The following is a 21,215-nucleotide window of genomic DNA, read 5'->3' on the forward strand; positions in this document are numbered from 1 at the left end:
ATTCAGAGTGAACTTCCTAAGACAGTTGGGTGGCACCTTGTACGCCAAGCTGGTGCCAAATGTGTTACTCCGTTTTTCTTTGGCCCACATCAGCAAGGCTGAGAAGGGGGTCTTGTTGTCTGGGCAACCCACGACCTCCATACACACTACCCAGGTTTGAGCCCCAGACAGGTCACTTCTGTGCTGCTAAAACAGCATTTCGACCCCATTGTCTCTCGAGACAGATACCAACAATAAGAACTTCCCTTCAGCCCATAAAATGATAGTTCCAGAAAGAAAAGGCTGCATCCAAGTGGCAACATTCAAGTAGACAGGAATAGTGATCTCGCCCCTTCTGTTTACTTTGTCCCTCTCTTTTTCTGGAATAAGAGCCCCATTTTGAAAGTTATTGCAAAGATGTGGCAGTTCCTGATCCCATGTGGTTGCAGCATATATAAGTACTGGACTGAGGCTAACCATTGGGGCTCTTTGTTGGAAAAACATGTTTGATAAGCGGAGCCCACATATTGCTTATATTTATATAAGTAATGTAACTGTGTAAGACTACAGGGAACTGCCACCTATTCTGTTGCAGATGTGAATGAAGGAAGGCTATAAATGTGAATATTCAGGTGCTTGTTAAATTTCTTCCAGTAAGAGAAAAGCTGCTTAGTAATCCTGTCTAGTTAGTTTCCAGAAGTACTGTACATTAGGACGTTACTGTCCACAAAAAATATAATAACCTTTTAACCATAGTTTTAGTTTTGGACTTTGCAGTTTGACCCTACCAGTTTAAGAGTTTTGTTTGCCTATTCAGATAGGCTGCCTGGTAGGCTTCACTTATCTTGAGAAGCTAATTTAGAAATGCTGGAATGAACTTGCTATTTATTCAAATGCATCATCCTATGTCAGAGCTCCTGTCTCACCATTAAGCTTATAAAAGTGTTTGGACATTTTGAGAGATAGCAGCTGACTTTCTTCATCTGGGCTGATATTAAGAGGCTCAGATGGAAGATATTGGTCCTAATTGTCCCAGCCTGCTCTTGGAATAAAGCACTTTGATGATAAGCTCAGTGTGGCTTAGCTGCTTTAGCACCATAAAAAGAGAAAATAGCATTAGCTTCTCCAGAAAATGCTAGGAATGTTCTATGAAACTAGCTGAGTTGAAATGAAAATAATGAGTTAAGTAATATCTTCCTAAAGGTGCCTGCTGTTAATGGGGGTGTGAATCTTACTTTGTATAATTACTGTGCTGCATCTGGTTATATTGCAGGAAATGAGTGGCTTGTATTCACCAGTCAGTGAGGACAGCACTGTGCCTCAGTTTGAGGCTCCCTCACCTTCCCACAGGTACTACTCTGTTGTTTGCTGACATGTCTGGTATAGAACACACTTCGTAAAATGAAAACAAAACTTGCTCCACCCTCATCTTCCCCCCTTCCCTCCTTCTCTTGCCATAGTCTACACTCATCTGCTTTACTAATGTTTCTGTCTTTTTGGAAGGAAATACAGTTTGTATAGAACTAATGGGAATGGATTATGTCCTATGGGGATAGGAAATATTTTGCAGCCCAAGGTTTTGATTCCCTTTGAAGCAACTGTCTAGAGTTCGCTTTGTGCTTCTCCCCAAAATTTTGGGGCTAGTACATTTTGCCAGGAATTTGAATCGTCCAGGAGGAAGAAAAAAACCTTGGGAGACATTTTTTTTGCAGTCCAACAAATTACCCAAACGTATACTTGCCCAAAGGGAAAACTCTCCCTCTTACAACACCATGGAACAAGAAATGTCTTAGGGCCTCTGTTGTTCCCACCTTGAAGAGAAGATCCTTGTCACTAGTAATCAGAGTCCCGAAACCTACATCTAGCTTCCAATGGGAAAACACCCAAACTCACTCCAGCAAATTTACCAGTGAAGCAGCCCCAGTTGAACACAATTCTAATAATCAGTAAGCACTTTCAGAAAGTCAACTAGATAACAAAACTGCCCCTCCTTCCCACCTTAACCACACCTTTTCTGCCAATGAAGACCAACATTTTGATTAAAGATCACACTTCATTGATTAGAAGAATAGAAGAATGGTGAAAGGAAGTAGAAATCCATATGATTTCCATACAAAGTGGATGGTGTGGTAGGGGAGGCATGATCAAGCAAGGCAGAATGGGGAGTGCGGTGCAAGGGAATGTGTGTGGTACAGCGAACTGCAATAAAATCAGCAACAAAGTCAACCTCTTATGTCTGGCAAGGTGTAATACTACCTCCCTTTAAATGCCTTAAGGTTTGCTTTCCTGGCAGCTTCACGTTACTGTGATGATAGCTTGTAGTGAGCTTTAAGCCCCAGTTTCAAGGCAAATGGTTGCTCTTTAAGTGTGAGGAGATGCACTGGAATGCCATTTACTAGCTTCTAGAAAGGTAGAAGCGTAGAGAAGGTAGACGGTAGACTGAGTGGAGATGTTCCCTGATGACAAATGGTGACACTGTGACTTTTCTGGCTACTAAAGTTGCACATGGAGAAAATGTATATGACTTGCACTATATATTTTAACGCCTTATGTAGATTATTTTCTTTATTTTTTCAGTAGCATTATTGATTCTACAGAATACAGCCAACCTCCTGGATTTAGCAGTACTTCCCAGGTAAGAAAATAACCTTGGCATGTACAAAGATGGGGAAGTTGACCTCAGACAGCTCAATCTAGGAGGGTGATATGGATGTTCTTAAATATTTACGGTGAGGAGCGAAAACTAGTTTGTAGCTTAAATGCAGAGCATTTAAAGTTTTCAAATATGCTGATCAGGATATAATGCTAAACCATAGTTACAAGAATAAGCCTAGTCTCTTCCTAGACTTACACAGTTCTCCCCTCCTCTGATGCAGCTAAAAGGAGAAGTTAATATTTTATTAGCTACAGCTTGCTGTGCTGTCTATACTGAGACAGTCTTAAATATGGCAAGTGAAAACATACAAATTTCAAACCATACTTTTTGAAGCTTTTTTTTTGAAGCTGGTTTGTTTTCCTTATCCATAGTTACAATTAACCACAGTTTAGCTATTTTGTCACTCTTCACATTTGTTTACCCTGTGGGACAGAGTGTATATATTTTGTCTCTTGGAGCAAATAGATTTGGGGATATTTTCATTGTGAAAACAGTGCAGTGGGGAAGGTTTTGCTTACCACTTATCTAGTGCCCTAATCTTCATCCAGTCTGGGTTTCCCTATTGACCCTTCAGATCATCACTAATCACAGATAACAATGGCTCTCAAAGTGAACCATTCACAGTGGGATCAGGTGTTAAACAGGGCTGTGTTATTGCCCCAACTATATTCATTATTTTCATTGCTATGCACTTTGTCGAAGGGAAACTCCCCACCAGAGTAGAAATCATATATCAAACAGATGGAAATCTCTTCAATCTGAGCAGGCTGAAAGCAAAGAGTAAGGTTACTGTTACTTCCGTCATAGAGCTTCAGTATGCTGATGACAACGTAGTGTGCACACACTCAGAGGATGACCTCCAAACCATCCTAAATATCTTTGCAGAAGCTTACAAAAAGCTTGGCCTATCATTCAACATCCAAAAAACCAAAGTGCTGCACCAACAAGTACAAAATAACCCCTCTGCAGCGCCACAAATCCAACTCAATGGTGTAACGTTGGAAAATGTCGATCACTTCTCCTACCTAGGCAGTTATCTTTCCACAAGGGCCAACATTGATGCTGAAATCCAACATCGCCTGAGCTCTGCGAGTGCGGCTTACTCCCGATTGAAATGCAGAGAGTTTGAGGACTGGGACATTCGCAGGGAAACCAAAATGCTAGTTTACAAAGCTATTGCACTACCAACCCTACTGTATGCTTGTGAAACATGGACCACTTATAAATTCCATCTCCAACTCCTCAAAAGATTCCATCAATGGTGTCTCTGAAAAAATTTACACCTCACTTGGGAAGACAGGCGAGCCAATATCTGTGTACTGGAAGAAGCAAAGATCACCAGTGTTGAAGCAATGGTTCTTCAACATCAACTTCGTTGGACTGGTCATGTTGTGTGGATGCCTGATGGTCATCTTCCAAAGCAACTACTCTATTCCGAACTTAAAAATGGAAAGCATAATGCTGGTGGTCAACAAAAGAGGTTTAAAGACTGTCTCAAGGCAAATCTAAAAAAATGTAGTATAAACACTAACAACTGGGAAACACTGGCCTGCAAGCGCTCCAGTTGAAGAACAGCCTTTACCAAAGGTGTCATTGGCTTTGAAGACACTCGAACTCAGGACGCAAGGGAGAAACGTGCTAAGAGGAAGGCACGCTTTGCAAATCCACACCGTGATCAACTCCCGCCCGGAAACCAATGTCCCCACTGTGGAATGACGTGTGGCCTCCACAGTCACTTAATGACTCATTGTTAAAATCGTGTTTATGGAAGACAATCTTACTCGGCTATGAGGGATCGCCAAAGAAGAAGAAGAATCTTCATCCAGTCTGGGTTTCTCTATTGACCCTTCAGATACTTGCGAGAGATATGTATATTTCCTACATAAAAAGGTAAAGGTACCCCTGCCCGAACGGGCCAGTCTTGACAGACTCTGGGGTTTGTGCGCCCATCTCACATCTATTGGCCGGGGGCCAGCGCTGTCCGGAGACACTTCCGGGTCACGTGGCCAGCATGACAAAGCTGCATCTGGCGAGCCAGCGCAGCACACGGAACGCCGTTTACCTTCCCGCTGGTAAGCGGTACCTATTTATCTACTTGCACCCGGGGGTGCTTTCGAACTGCTAGGTTGGCAGGCGCTGGGACCGAGCAGCGGGAGCGCACCCCGCCGCGGGGATTCGAACCGCCGACCTTTCGATCGGCAAGCCCTAGGCGCTGAGGCTTTAGCCCACAGCGCCACCCGCGTCCCCATATTTCCTACATAGTTCGGCCCTAAAGAAGTTTTTCGAAATACTTCCTGCTGTATACTGAATATAACTACTTGAGATGGCATAGTAAGCAAGAGAGTGAACAGATCATTGAAGAAAACAGGCTGTGTGATGTGAAGCAGCTTGATTTTATCAAAAATGCATTATGGCAGATTGATCATTTAGTAACAGAGCAGGTTCTTAGTTTTGTTGCAATACAAAGGTACATTGTACAATACTATCATGCAAGACATGGCAGCTGCAGTCTTCTGGTTCACTTAGAGTTCAGTGTTGCTTTGACTTTTGAACAAACTACACCTAGCAATCTTTTTGGAGGTGTGTTCAGTTTTTGTGTAACATCAGCTTGTTTTAACACTATATTCTTAATGGGTCAAAGGGGTGGATTGATTTCATTTGGAAGTGGTCCTGGAACCCATACCGTAGTACAGATAGAATGGATTGAGGTTTGTTCTAAATGGGCACACCTTAAACCAAATTCCATACAAATCAAAGTGGAACTTACTCATCAGTCATTCCTAATTAGTTTTTTGATGTTAGTATATGAAATGCAGAGTGGCGAGTCCACAGTCTTGTTAACATTTTTCAAAAATGTAATCACCATTTTTTTGTTGGTATACATATTCTATAATTTACATTGGTAATTTGAGTTCTTAATGAGTACCATTATAATTAAGTAGCATGTGACTGCAAAATCAACTGGGGATGAGAAGACAGTAAAGATTCTTGCTTTCCAAGAAAATGTATAGTTAAGTTATCCATAAATGCCACAGATCTATACATAACTCAGGACTGCCATGGAAATGTGAAGGACTCACAAACTTTATTCTGTCTGGTTAAGTTTGGATATTGAAAACTTGAAGCCTTAGCATTGCTTACCCCCACCTCCCAATTTTAAATCATATTCCGTTTGTTTAGATTCACCTCTGTGAGTGTATGCCTATAGTTTTGAATTTTGAATTCTATTCTGTTTATTTAGACTCATCTGAGTTTAAAATGTTGAGTTGTAAATGTGCAAGTGTTGTGCTTCTACTAAAAGCTGTATTAACAACAAGAAATTGCATAAAAAAATTCAAGATAGCAATTAATCCTGAAATTTGTATGCTTTGAAGTATTGTAGTTCCATAAGTTGCCTTTGGGGGAAAGGGAGCTCAAGAAGTATTTTCTTGGTCATTTGTTTCCTTGAAAGTGATTAGTATAAAGACATTCCATTCCCTCCCCTCAACTTGGAGAGCTGGGTGTCATTTCTTTTGTAGTGGTATGACAAGAAATTAGAGAAGTTGCTGTTGTATCATCTGTTCACCAGAATACTGTGATCTTTGGTTTGTGTGATATTTCTCTTACAAATCTTATGCCTGAGGCATAAATATAGATCTCTTGTAATTATTACCTTCATATCAAAAGGATTATAGGTAAAAGACGTCCCATGTGGACCACTGACAAAATCAGAAGCAAATACAAATGTTAACCCTTATTTTGATTCTTCGCATATCTGAAATGTCTATCTACTGTTTATTCGTTGAGCAGTAGAATCTGCCAAAGGGGTTGCTTCTGAATACAGCCTTTCTCCTCCCCCTCCTTCTTTCAGGCTAAGAAGCAGCCTTGGTATAACAGTACGTTAGCATCAAGGAGGAAGAGGCTTACAGCCCATTTTGAAGATCTGGAGCAATGCTACTTTTCCACCAGGATGACTCGAGTATCAGGTAGAATACCTGTTAGCTACTGAATGGGGTACTTAACTGTGTCTTTACCATACATCCAGTTACCTGTATTCTCCTGTCCAGCATGGCAATTTGCTACTCACCGAGGTTGACTTCTCTAGGCGACCAAGATAATTGACACCCACTGCCATAATATTGATTTGTTTCTGGTTTGTAGTTTTGTCTGCCCTCCAGTTCCTTATTACAGTGATCCCTTGGGTAACGTAACTTTCTGGGTTTCACCGTGCACACATGCGCAGAAGGGGTGCTTCTAGATGTGGACTTTTCGGGGTACATACGGACCCTGGAATGAATTAAGTTTGTATCCAGAGGGTCCAATGTAATTCTCTCCATTGGTTCATATTATTGCCCTCCACCCTGTCAACCAGATACAAAGCTTTGTCTTTATTTAATTCGTCCCTGCTTTGTCCCCAAAATTCAGTCTGACTTACTGTACAATATGGCAGACTTCTCTCAGTCCCCACCCACAATTACTTAGAATCATAGAATCATAGAGTTGGAAGAGACCACAAGGGCCATCGAGTCCAACCCCCTGCCAAGCAGGAAACTATATTTTACTTCAGCATGAACCTCTAGTCTTCTCTTTCCTTGACTATCGCAGCTTTTCATTATGATTGGGGTTTTTTTATATGTATATTTTATAACCTACTATGAACCATCTTGAGAAACCATATGGTAGAATAAATGTTTAAAAACATTCAAAAATAGTATATTAATTGCCTTCTCTTGTGCCACCTCAGTCTCCTTACCTATGTCTATATCTAAAACTTCACTGCCAACAGCATTCACCTCTTTGGCTCCTCTTTTAAATTCCCTACATAGATTCCTGTCCCTATCTGCAATCAGCATAAATTAGTTTTCTTTAACTTCAAAGTTCTTCGTGGCCTTTCCTACTCTGTTTTCTTTTTTTAAAAAAAAATGATATTTATTGAAAAAAGATTTTTTTAAAAAAATTACAAAGAAAAAAGACAAAAACAGAAAAAAATAAAACCATCATTTTCAAATTCTCCACTTTCATTACCTTCTTTCCATGACCTCCTCCTCCTCCCATCTCTTTATCTTGATTAATAATTGTCGCAGCAAATCCTTTCCATAATTCATAATATTCTGTCATTACATTACCTTACTCTATTTTCATCTTATCTTATAAAATACCTTAAAGCTTAAGACTTAAATCTTATTTTTACCAACTTCTCATAACCATTACCTTTTTGCCTAATTCTTAAAACATTTTTACAAGAGCCAAGTAATTTCATTTCAACATTTTCCCAACGTTCATCAATTTTATAAAACATTTCTAATGATAAAAAAAGAAAATAAAAACAATCCAATCTTCTTCCAGCATCCCCTCCCCCCGGTCCCAGGATTGTCAGTCCTTTTTATCCCATTAGTCTGGCACATTAACCTGGTGATCTTATATCTGAGGCCTTCAAATCTCTTCCATGTCCCTTCCGCAGCTCTTCTTCATATTTTCCTTTCACTCGTGGGAACTCCAGCTTAGTAGTGTTTTTGACCCTTTTCAACAAATCAACCCCTTTCCCATAGTCCAGACTAGACTCCATGTGGTATTTTAAGACATGTTTCAAATTCCCTCCAAATTTGGAAGTCCCAACAGCTCCAAACCTCTGACGGCCCATTGCCAGACTCGGAAAGTCCAAACATCCCTGCATAGGGGGGTCAATCCAACCCCCCATTTCCAAATCAGTCCAAACTTTGTCTTTCCAAATCTGGTTTTTTCCAAGTTCATTTGTCAAATCCAAAGGCTCATTTTCCTGCTGGGCCAAAAGTCCCTCCATCTCTGGCGCCCAAGATTCTGCAACATCCTCTTCTCTCATCTGCTCTGTCAGGACACACTCCTGTTTAAGTTCCTGGGTGGGCTCCATATAGTTTCCCACTTTCCTACTCTGTTTTCATCTGTCCCTGTATTCATGTCTGTCCTGGGAAGTGGTGTATGAATTAGGGTGACTTCTTTTTGTGGGGGCTGCTGTAGGGCACCCTGTCATCTGCCCTGCACCACCAATAAGGCTTTCCTTTTCCTCCCTTCCTAAAATGAGACAGGGAGGGTGCAGGTGGAAGAACTTGCTGCCATTGCTGAACCAACAGTGAAAGTAGTATCTGCTTAGGCTGTGATTCCATCTGGAAAGGATGGGCCTAGCCTCATGCACTAATAATATCCAGCTTAGACGGCTGTAATGTGATTTGTGTGCACCTGCCTTTTTTGAAGACTATTCAGAAACTAAGTGATGTAGAATTTGGCTGTCAGAATGTTAGTGTGGTTAAGGATGTCAGAACATGTGTCACTGAATAATGTACCACTTGCACTAATTGCTGAGGCTCCTGAGTGTTCTACCATCTAAAAATCCTATTCCCCCCCCCCCACACACCTTTGTAGATGACAGCAGAACCTCAAGCCAGTTGGATGAATTTCAGGAGTGTCTGTCCAAGTTCACTCGCTACAATTCTGTCCGACCCCTCGCAACACTGTCGTATGCTAGTGACCTCTACAATGGATCCAGCATAGTATCCAGGTAATATACGTAATGTTGTTGAAATGCTAGAAATTCTACAAAATGGGACTTCATAGGGTCAGGCAAACTTCTTCCTTTACTTGAGGGTCTATCTTTGGCCTCAGTATTTTGCCTGCATGAATGCTGCCCACAATTTCTCCCTCTTGGTTTCCTTCTTAAGCTTGGTAAATCAATGAGTGGGCTTGAAATTAAATTTGCCAAATGAGGCACAAGCATTGCAGCAGGAACTTGCTGTGAGTAGAATAGTTTGGAACGTAATCAATGAAAAGAATGCTGTATGTTTGAATTGAGTTGGGAGGTCAGTGAATATAGGAAGAAACTTGAGTCTTTGGAGATATTCAAGAATGTTTTTGTGTATTAAAGACATACAAATAGTTTAAAACGCTGAAATCTTAAAGATGACATCTCCTCTAATTCCAATCTGCCTAGCAAGAATATAAGAAATATATATAGTTGGTTCAACACATGGTTCAACCTGCAGTCAGAAACAGACAGAATTGCCCTGTAGGGTACTTCAGCTTTTTTAAAAACAGCTCACTGTTTTTTCCCTTTCTTCCCTGTTATGCTGTAAGTAGAGCATTTCCATTAGAATGTCAACTTTATTTTAGAAGAGTAAATTGACAAAGCTTGAAGCTGAGTATCTTGGGAGAGCTTTTTCTCTCTCCATAACGTTCTGAACACCTTGGAGTTGAATTCTTTTAAGATGCTAAATTAGGCATTAGGAAGTAATATGATCAACTTCAGTAATAGCTCTGTCTTGGAGGATTCAAAATGCTGAACCAAACATGCTGTTAAAACAAATGAGTATAACTTTCTGATGAGGTGTAAATGTAGACATGATGAAGTTACATTGATAAGAAAATGGTTTAATGCCAACTAAATTGTTTTTTGTTAAATCCATAATTTGTCAGTAAGTCGCAGAACCATTTTATGTTGGTTTTTCAATCAAATAAATTAACAATTCCTAGTGTAGAAATTCACAAAGATAAGGAAACTTCATAAAAGAAATTGGAAGAATGAAAAATGATTGAAAGAGCTTGCCTGTTATAAATTTTTGAAGGACATCTTTTTTAAAAAAAATGCTGTGGTGTCCATTACTTAGATATCAAAAACATGTTTGAGAACACTAAATGGACATACTGTATTTTTCGCTTTATAAGACGCACCAGACCACAGGACGCACCTAGTTTTTGGAGGAGGAAAACAAGAAACAAAATATTCTGAATCTCAGAAGCCAGAACAGCAAGAGGGATCGCTGCACAGTGAAAGCAGCAATCCCTCTTGATGTTCTGGCTTCTGTGATAGCTGCACAGCCTGCATTCGTTCCATAAGACGCACACACATTTCCCCTTACTTTTTAGAAGGGAAAAAGTGAGTCTTATAGAGCAAAAAATACGGTACTAATTAAAATTTAAAAAATGTCTAGTTTGGTTACATTCTTTACTGTCTATGCACCTCCTGTCTAGAAATTGTCCAAAAGATAGAAAACTAAATAGAAAATAAAATTAAAAGGGCACATAGAAAATGAAACAGGTTACATTTGGGATGATAAGTCAGCATGATGCTGACTGACAACTCCCATCATCCCTGACCATTTGCTGTGCTGGTTGGGATGGATGCCAGCAGTTTTTTGCAGGCAAGTCACTGTTGGCCCTTGTCTGTTCTGCTACCTTCTTTGGGTCAGACTATAAAAGGCCTCATACTACCTAGAAAAGCTCTGCTGGTTGACCCAGTGGGGATGTAATGGAAGCAGCAAAAGTATGTCTTCTTGGCCATCTTCACTGTCACTATAAATAGGCTCAATAATGAGCACCTACTAATTTTGCTTACGTTTACTTGGAGTTTTTCTCTGCTTGCGCTCTAGCTGTCTCCCCTGTCTGTTTCATTGCCCTCAGCTCTGCTCTACACCAAGGAGCCAGCGAGGCTCTGTCAAGTGGGAAAGGGAGCTCGGGCAAGTGTGTCAATGGCCTGAGCCATCTGTATATTCCACTGATCAGGCAGTGTTTCAGCAGGAACCCCAGTCATATTAGATGGGACAATTCCCTAGAATCATATGGAAACCAACTAGATCCTTGAGCCTCTGAGGGTTCACCATCCTAATAGGTCCCCTACCTCTGCAGAGGGGGAAAGCTGCTGGACACCTAAAACTCCACAGGAGGCGATCCAACCATGATAAAAGACTGATGTCAATATCCTTCCACTCTCAGATCACTCTCTTCCTGCCTGGTTGAGAAAACCAGGTCCAGGGTGTGGCCTCCTGTGTGTGTGGCCAGTGACATGTTGAGACAGCCCCATTTTTGTCATAGCTGCCATGAAACCTTCAGCTCCCACAGCATAGATGTCTGAAAGCCTTCAAGACCACTTCCAAGACCACCTCTGTCAGCTCAGTCAGCAAGACTGCTGGGCAGTGTGGTGGGTGGTAAACCAGCAGACTCCTTAATATGTCCTGATTGTCCAATGCCAGGTACATTCACTCTAGATTCCCACTCAAGCAGACAGGAAGATTGGAGAGAGATATGAAATACAGCCCCTCCCCCATCCCCACCCTCAAGACTGATGCTGCATTGAGAACCCAGGTAGGCACAGCTGAGTAAGACCAAACCCACTCTGTTTACCCATCCACAGTGCTATTTTTCTAGCACAATTCCTCTGGCTAGAGATAGGGCTGGCATGTGGCACAACCACAAACTGTGTGAAGTTGTGACCAAAAAGGGACTAAGAAACTCAGTAAATTAACAGAAAGCACCAGTATTGCAAGTGACTCTTTATACATGCATACATACATAATTTTATTTGTATGCATAGTTAAAACCATGCTCAAGATAGCTTACAGCATAAAAAATTACATAATTACAAATAAAACAAAGTAGTCAAAAACAGTAAATAAAACATCAAAAAGTACACAGCCAGATCGAACAATTTTCACATAAATAATAAGATCGAAAATAAAGATACAAAAAATTAATATCTATAACAGCAACCCCCCCAACAAAACATTCTAAACAATACTCCATCCCAATAGTCTGTTCAGCAGCCTCACCTTTGGTAGCTGGAGCCAGTCAGGGTCCTGCCCTTTCAGGCCAGGTGGGAAAAGGCCTGCAAGGCAGGGATGCGGTCTTCCAGGACTCTCAAGAAGGCAGAGGATGCATTTGAGAGGAGGTACTATTTCCTATGGAAAAGCTAAATCATGAGGCTCTTTTCTCTTCCCTGCTAAGTTCTGACTACTTCCAGTTTCCCATTTCTGCTGTTATTGCTTTGCTGCTATGATTTTCTTCTGATTACTGCATAGGATTTGGAGTTGCATTAGTCACCCCAGCCAATTTGGAACGATGGAGTAAATGGGATAACATCTGTTACATGCTGCTTTTATTGGCAGCAAACACTTTCAATCCCTTTCAGATAAATGGCAAGAAGAGGCAGGATGCTATTTAATGCTTCTTAAAATATTCCCAAAACATGTTTTCACCTTTTGTAGCAGATCTTACAAGAAGTATAACAACAATATATCATTTAATTAATAGCTGTAGTTTACTAGCCCACAAGGTGGCAACCTCTCTTTGCTTTGGAATCAGCATTGCATTGCATCGTTTGGAATATGAGTTCTGTATCCAGTAGAAATTTGCAGATCCATAGCACTTTGGCTCAACAAAGGAACATTTGAGGCATTCTTTCTTTCTGAATTTATTCTATGACCATTTTAGCAAATGTTGATATTAAATAAAGATCAACAATGGGTTTTTAAAAAAATCAATAGAAATGTGCTTCAGGTTTACCTAAAGGTAAAGGTAAAGGACCCCTGACAGTTAGGTCCAGTTGCAGACAACTCACCGCTGACCTTCTGATTGGCAAGCCCAAGAGGCTCAGTGGTTTAGACCACAGCACCACCCGTGTCCTCAGGTTTACCTAGAATAATATAAAATCAATATAAAATGCTAGAAAGATGTGGCGAACACCTTGTATATAAATAGTGTGGGGGGGGGAATTGGTCTTAAGAGCTATTTCACACATTTCATTTTTGTTGTTGTTGTGTGGACAAAAATATCTGTCTGTACCAAACATATGTATTGTATAGATCAGGGGTCTGCAACCTTTAAGGCAAAAAGAGCCACTTGGACCGAAGAAAAAAAAACTGGGAGCCGCAAAACCATTGCGACATTTAAAACAGTGGGGAGTGTCAGAGCACACAATGCGCCTCCTCCCCTCACTAGTATCGGCCCCGGAGCCGCGGCAAAGGTGTAAAAGAGCCACATGCGGCTCCGGAGCCGCGGGTTGCAGACCCCTGGTATAGATGGATCAGGGACCAGAAATTGGCTGAGAGTTCTCACTAGGTGCATTTATGGTGGCATACACACTTACTATGTCATGTATGTAAAACAACTTTTGAACATAAGAGTCTGCACATACAATTTTGGCCTACTGATAACTGATCACCCTGGCAGTCTTCAGAAATTTGATAAATGAGTAAAAATGTCAGCTTATTTGGATTCTGGTCTACAGTTAATGCAGCTAAACAACTTCTAATGTTTTCCCCATGGTGAAAGTCAGTACTAAGACATATAAAAGATGAATAAAGAATCTGCAATGTTTGAATGACAATGATTTTTAGGAATTTATTTAAATAATTGAAGTAGAGAGGTTCAAGGGTATGGCAGAATTAAATTATTTCTAAAATTGCACTGGTAACTGATAGAACAGGTCTATAACTGGTCTACTGTGATGTCCTTTGATACTAGCAACTTGTATTTATTGAGTGCGGTTAAGAATATTCTCAGTAGCTGTTAATGTGTGTGGCACAGGAGGTCAAAAGTGTGTGTTTAGGTTGGAGTAATGTAGCCTACAAAGAAGGATAAAAACTCATTGCAAAGGTTTACAGTGATTTTCAATAAGTGCTTCAACTGTACACATGGTTACTCTTGCGTAGGCAGAATGTTAGGTTGGCCTAAAGGACACATGGCAAAACTTTATTTCAGAGGTGCTCAGAAAACCACAACCTCATTAGTGAGCTATAGGGAAAGAAAGGACATGGCACCCCATCAGGGCATGTTTCTCAGTCTTGGCAATACATGCATGGTTTCCCCCTTTTCTTTGCTATGCTTTCAACATTAATAACTGATTGCTTAAGCTGTGATTGAGGTGTATGTTCTGATGGGATATGGCACCACCACCTTTCTGAAACTAAGCAGGTCTGGGTCTGCTCAGTGGTTAGACAGGAGGGCTGTTGGAGAACTCTGTGTATGCCATCTTGAGTTCCATAATAAGGGGGGGAAATATAGAATGTTAAAATTACAACATCATATGGGCACATTTTTCTGTTTTGGTCTCCATGGTACTGGGAAAGGGTTCCATGTGGGAATAAGGAAGATACGATAGCAGCCTCTTGCCATAGTACTTCATGACTATGTCATGAACCTTTTTTCTCTCACTTCTGATTTTAACTTCTTCATAATAGGGTAGAAGATGCATGAGAGAAATCCATATCTCCTCTTGGACTGCTTTCTTCAGGCTTACTTTACTGTGCTTGGCTTGTGACTGGTACAGATTTCCTTGTTTCCATACCTCCTTGTCACTAGAAGTTAGAAAGTTAAGGGTTAAATCATCCCTCAGATGAAAACAAAACTCGGCTTCCAGTACAAAGCCAGTAACTCCCTACTCGGAAAGGACAAATAAGATGTGCTTCTCTACTTTCCATGTATCTCTGTGCTATGTGATGTTATCTTTGAAAGAGTGCTGCTTGAGTCTGTGCCTCTAGCCCATCTCTATGATCCCAGTTGCTGAGGGGAGGCCTGAGTCACTGCCAGTTGGGGCTGCTTAGGAATCGTGTTTCAGGTTTTTTTTATTGGCTGCCACCTTACAGAAAGAACATTGAGCAGGGCGGTGAATGACTCATAAGTTTTTAAACGCCTTTTCAAAGCTGTACTGCTTAAATTTTAATCCTTCATAAAAGGATAGGCAAAACCACTAAATGACAAAACAGCCCAAGTTCTTACCAAGTACAGGGGAGTCCCCACTTGTGAACTACTGGCACACATACTCCCACTTACACACACACTAAAAGTGGCACACAAAAGGGGCAGGGGCAGAACAAGGGAATCCCCATGTGGTAGCTCGGAATGGAACTCCAAAATAAGTGGGGATTCCCTTGTATCCCGCAGGGGAGCCGCAGAAAGCATGTGGTTGTTCAAAGGAGCCGTGGGCTCAAAAAGGCTGAAAACCTCTGCTCTAGGGGATGCCAGGGTGTAAAGATGGGTAAGGACTCTCCTGAGGAGCCAGCAGGAAGGTCCCTTCCATCTATGATTCTATGACCCACATCATATTTCTTTAATGTAGTAAAAGTGGATTTGGGTGTCAGGTCTTTCAGTTCAGATTTCTAATTTATTTCAATAGCTTAGTTTGAAATACACATGTTTTGCCAGAGCTGTCTTGAAGCATAGCTAGAAGAATACCCTGAAATAACTGTCCTTGGGCCAGAATAAGAGAGACGTTTGAGGTTTAGTAAGAGCACACTGACTTGACTGTGATAGCACAAAGGTCTACTAAGGACAAGGGTGGGAAACCTGTGGCCTAGGCACCATCAACTCCAGCCAGCATGATTGGGCATGATAAGAGTTGTAGTCTAACAACATTGGGAGGGTCACAGGTAGGCCTGGGCGATGTATCGATACATTGCCTAAAACCAGTTTAAGGTTAAAATCGCGAGAGTAATTTCAGAATTTCAGAGCAGGCAATGTATTGTGAATCCCTGCTCGCCTCTGGCTGCAGCCAGCACTGCATGCTTTAATCCAGAGACCCCAGCCAGGCCACCTGATGTTTGCTCACTCGCTCCCTCCTCAGGCCAGCCACCTGCCTCAGGAGTCTGGCAGCACCTTCATTTCTTTCCCCGGCCATGTGAGTGTCAGTGGGTTGCTCCCTTCCTCGCACCAAGCACTGAGCGGAACGGAGCCGCTTCCTGTGCCTTGCGTGATGCTCTGGAGGGTGGCTCCTGGTAGCTGCCATTTGCACAGCGGAAGGCCACAACTGCTGGCTCCTGGGAGGCCAGCGGTGCCTCAGGGCTCTTCAGTGCTATGCCATGTGGTGCCTTGGCTGGTGCGCCCCACCTGGGGCAGTGCCGCCTGCCCAGCCTTGCCAGGAAGTGGCAGAAGCTGATCATGGTGATGCTGATCATCTGCATGGGTAACAACTGCCTGCTTCTTTCCCACCTTCTTTCCCCCTTTCCGACATTGTAATATTTTTGGATATCACGAGGTTTAGCTGGTGATATATTACAATGTTGGGAAGCAGGTACTGCCCAGCCCTAGTCACAGGTTCCTCAACACTGACCTAGTCCTAGACTATAAAGGTCTAAATGAGACACTGTGTGTTGACCTGTTTGGAGAAAGAGGGACAAGATCCTGGCAACCTCAGATCTTTAGCTGTTAGCCAAATTTTGTGGACACTGCTTATTTTGTGGACACTGCTTACAGGGTCTGTTCACCCAGGCTTGCCAGTGCTTAGGTGTGAATGGTACTGCTTTGATGACAAAATGGTTCATGCTCAGAGAATGAGTTTTCTGTTAGTATGTAGATGTTGGCAGTTATGTGCAGTGCTGTGTTCAGCGGTAGTTCATTGTGAAGCCCTTCTAGACGGTGCCAACTTTATGGGACCTGGCCATTTATGTAGGCTTCAGTTGGCAGGACTACACTTTGCCTCCATTCCAGAGTATTGTCTAGAAAATACAATGGCACTAAAGCATGTTCACACTTCAAAGTATAACATAAAATTAACAGAACTGGCTTGGCAATTCTTAAGAGTGTTTGTAATGTCTTCTTGAATTGTTTTCTGGTATTTTGCATCTTGATTGTCAAAACAATAGTCTCATTATGGATTTCCCTGGCATTGCTTATAATGGTTCTATGATGAATTAAAAAATAGCTTTATTGTGTATGCTTGAGAGATTTTTAATTTTTAGGGATAAAATTTGCATACTTTGAATTCAGGAAGTTAATAAATGTAAGCCACTAAGCCTCCAGTGGGACCTCTTTTATTTAGCTTTAGCTGATCATTTTTAGCCCCTGATATTTAGGAGATGCCATCTCCCATTAAAGCTGTTAAAGCTTCAAAGAAATCTCCATCTGCAGATAATTAAATGATTTTTTTAAACATTTAATCTTAATTTGTAGCCTATTTAAAAGTATATATCAAGATACTGCAGATGTTCATTTGGAGGAGGGCATCTTTTTCATCTCCAAGAAACAATATGGTCCTTGTATAATGCATGAACTTTGGCTTGCTAATTTGCAAAACAAACTTACTTTTTGGACTGTAAGTACCACAGTGCTGTGTTCTTAAAAAAAATAAAAAAGTTCCCAGGCAATCCAATTTTCCACTAGGAAGATTTAAAATTCTGTGCCCCATATAAATGATGCAGATTTATCAAGCTTGCCCAGTTGCTAACTTTGCATTTGCTCTTCAGTTTTTTCTCTTTATTCATAACTTGTTCTGGTCCTACTAATTTAGGGAGGGGCAGAAGCCTCATTCCTAACCAACAAAACTATTATTTTGCCATTTCTGTTACGTCAGCATATATTGTCTACATCCTCTCTGTCTTTGCAGTGGTAAGGACTAAACAAGGTTAAAAAAAATAAAGGCTGGTGAGATTCTCAGAATACTGCCTGTTAGGTTTAGTATCAAGTTCTGTGCTTTTTTGTCATCATAGAATTGCCACATACCTACATGTCACATATCCTGACAGTTGCAGAACCACCAAGATAACTGTAACTGTTTTAAGTGGCAGTGCATCATGTGCCAACTGTTTGCGGCGCCGGTCAGCAAACAGTCCTTGATCTCTGAAGCTATGCAAGGGCTGAAGCTGGCATGTCAAGGGTTCTTATGTCTGAGCCAGCCCACAATATGTCTCTTTGGCTCATGCTTTCTCCAATGTATTGTTTTATGCAAAACAGGTTGTTCAGGTAGAGTTTCCTTCAGGACATTATGCAGTTGTGAATGGACCTAACTGCTACCTTTAATTCTCTTCTATTTATATATAGAGGCAGAATAACTGGGACTTTGAGTAGCTCCTCCGTTTCAAAATAAGCTACTGTGTGCATACTAAAGGTTTTTCTTCTCTTCTACTCAGCAGATGAATATTGGCAAGGCAGTTCTTTATCTCTTTGTTGACTTTACCCCTGCAATGTCTCTGACTCTCAGGCTTCTGACCTTCAAGCAAACTGTGTCATTGGTTAATATGCACACTATTTATATTCTTAGAAATAATTTTAGATAGCCCATTAAGTTTTGCGGGCACATCATTAAATGCTAATTTTAGTATTGACAAGTTATATCTTCTTAGGGAGTGAAAATACAGAGCATGGAATATAACTATTCAAAGCTTACATGTCTAACAGTAACAAAATCTCCTCAGGTAAGAGAGGATTTTCAGTTCTAATAACATGGACCTTTACCAGACATGGTAATATTTCTCTTTCAGCATCAGAAGGCTGAGGGTATAAATTGAATCCAAGTAGATGAATAGCTGACATCAGTTTAGTTATGCCATAGCACAATCCACAGGGCAAGAAACAGTAGCTGACACAGCAGTTCAATTAAGATTGTGGTACAAATAAATCCATTGTGGTAGAATAGGCTCCTGGTTGTAAAACCCTTTCAGAGCAAGTTGACAAGGAAAAACACTGCGAGGCGATCAAGTGCACTGCAAAATGCAATTCTGCTAGGAAGCTTCTACAAATTAATCCTGAAAGCATACCTCTCTCCCCTTTAATTTTTCCCTGATCAGCATTGAACTGTAATCATTGTTATTTCTCTGGGGCATTAATCTGTACCTCACAAATGGCACCATTCATCTTCAAGATCAGAACTTGGAGAAGAAGTGTTTCTCTTGCGATTGGCACCCCAGGCTTGTAGCTAAGTAACCAAGACTGGATGGCTATTTTCCCCACTCCAGAGGTGTGGCCGAGTAATTTGGTTCAGTGGAACATTGTGTTGCTTTCTCAACTCACGATGGAGAATGACCACGAAAGACCCGTATGTTTGCAGAGGTTCAATATGTTGTCTCATCCACTCAATCTGCCGGAGCCTGTTTTCGCATGCAGGGGAAGTCCCTGACTCAGTAAGGATTTGAGACCCATTGGCTCTCCTCACCTGGTTTAGCCAGCCAGTCAAAGCTGTTTCCCGGGGTGTGGCCACTGTCACATGCTGACAGCTTCTAGGAGCCACAGGTGAGAGCTGAGTGCAGGGTGGGGGCCAAAGGTGGGCAAAGTACCCCAGAAGGAGCATGACAAGCCCTCCATCAGAGGTACTATCCCTCCCCTATCACACCCCCCCACCAAATAAAGCTACAGTGCTATTCTGTGCATTAACTGTAGCCAAATAGACATTACAATAAACTCACAACTTCCTCCAAGGAAAAAAGCTTCCCTTTGCAGAGTTTTCCTCTTCCCTTCCATAACATCCAGTAGAACTTGTCTCAAATCAAAACACTCCAGTGTTACCTGCTCCTCGTTCCTGACTGCCAGTAGCATGGAGCAGGACAATGTGGAATGTCGTTACCAGAACGTTAGACAAGTCCTAAGAGATATTACAAAGGGGAAAGGGGAAACTAGGTGTAGAATATGTCCTTACTGAGAGGCATGTGTTTATGGAAATATCCTATTTGGCCTTCGTGCTACACAAAATACAACTATTTTAAGAAGGTCTTGCTTTTTGAAAAGCACTTGCAGGTTTGGATGTCGTGTGTTGAAGCTTTGGTGCAATTGATTTTACCTCTCTGGCTAAAGTGTAGAATCTACCCAAGTTGCTCCTTTTTTTCTTTCCCTATATTAACATTTAGCTCTTCCAGCTTAAAAGTGGCATTCTCTGTATGGGGAGGGGGGGGTGAGGACTCTTAATTGTAAAAGAAATCCATTGACAGCTGCCCTGCAGCATATTTATTCAAACACCACAGGTCAAATCCTCCCCTGTACTTTCACAGTGTGAGCTGTCAGCTTTGACATTTGGGTATTTGTTAATGTGGAAGGTAAAAAGGAATTGAAAAAAACTGGGGGGGGGGGAGACACTGGAGCATCTGCATAAAGCTCTCCAGCTGCAGGTGAACTATTGTGGAACCACACACAGTGGGAGAAGTCAGCATTTCAGAAAGAGTCACTGGCTAGATGAAGGCATGGCTTAACCTGGTCAGGTCAGTGCTAGATATTCTCCAGCAACCACTGTGGGCCTGCTATGGTGTCATTTTATATAATGCTGAAGAGCAGACAAAGTCAGAACAACATTGCCTTTTCCTACACCATTTCCCCCCACCCACTATTTTTTTTTTACTCAAGGCATCTTCTTGTTTATTTCTCCATTGGTTAAACATCCTTCAACATTTTTAATTAAGTGTATTTACATTTAGGGAGGGGTTTGCTAGTTAATGGTGTAGGTGAGAGGAGGTTTCGGCGAACATAGGAGATATAAGGTTTGTTGTCTTTTTAAATGATGCCAATGTTGAAAGTTTTTTTTATTGTTCTGATAAATTTAAATAAAATAATAATAATAAGCTAGGAATATGCTTTGTTTGGTTTGTGTCTTACGCTTTTCTTTCTGGTTGCATTTTTGTTTCTTAGTATTGAGTTTGATCGAGACTGTGACTATTTTGCTATTGCTGGGGTGACAAAGAAGATTAAAGTCTATGAATATGGCACAGTCATCCAGGATGCAGTTGATATTCACTATCCTGAGAATGAAATGACCTGTAATTCCAAAATCAGGTATGTGTTTGTTGCCTCTTGACTGTGATTTGGAAAGTAGGGATAGTTCATATATGGTAATGTAACCACCTCCAACCCATATTTCTGATTGTATGTCATTATTCCCAATAAGCACCTATCAGGTCAGTTTGTTGTTGTTGGAATTAGCCTGTGTCCTAGGTAACTAAGTGAAAAGCATGGATTCCTTTACTTCCAAAAATGGGCACTCATTTCCATGTTGGTAACATTACTACAGTTTTATTATGAAGAATATAACTCCCACAATAAATATTTATTAAAAGCATTGCAGGCAATCTTGAATAAATGAAGAGAGGTTGTTTAAAACCCTGTT

The 21,215-nt window shown here is 41.2% G+C and overlaps 1 protein-coding gene across 3 annotated transcripts in view; it reads left to right on the plus strand.

Moving 5' to 3' along the window:
- COP1 (COP1 E3 ubiquitin ligase) overlaps nt 1-21,215 on the plus strand; it is a 106,532-nt gene that overhangs the window by 20,913 nt on the left and 64,404 nt on the right. For 2 of the 3 annotated variants that reach the window (XM_081194386.1, XM_081194388.1), the window contains exons 8-12: nt 1,253-1,329; nt 2,557-2,614; nt 6,486-6,600; nt 9,011-9,146; nt 20,741-20,884. In XM_081194386.1, the coding sequence (XP_081050512.1) occupies nt 1,253-1,329; nt 2,557-2,614; nt 6,486-6,600; nt 9,011-9,146; nt 20,741-20,884 (530 nt within the window). The remainder of the gene's footprint in view (nt 1-1,252; nt 1,330-2,556; nt 2,615-6,485; nt 6,601-9,010; nt 9,147-20,740; nt 20,885-21,215) is intronic. The other variant, XM_081194387.1, reaches the window with a different exon arrangement.

The sequence above is a fragment of the Podarcis bocagei genome (assembly GCF_964188305.1).
Source record: "Podarcis bocagei genome assembly, chromosome: 5".
NCBI classification, from domain to species: Eukaryota; Metazoa; Chordata; class Lepidosauria; order Squamata; family Lacertidae; genus Podarcis; species Podarcis bocagei.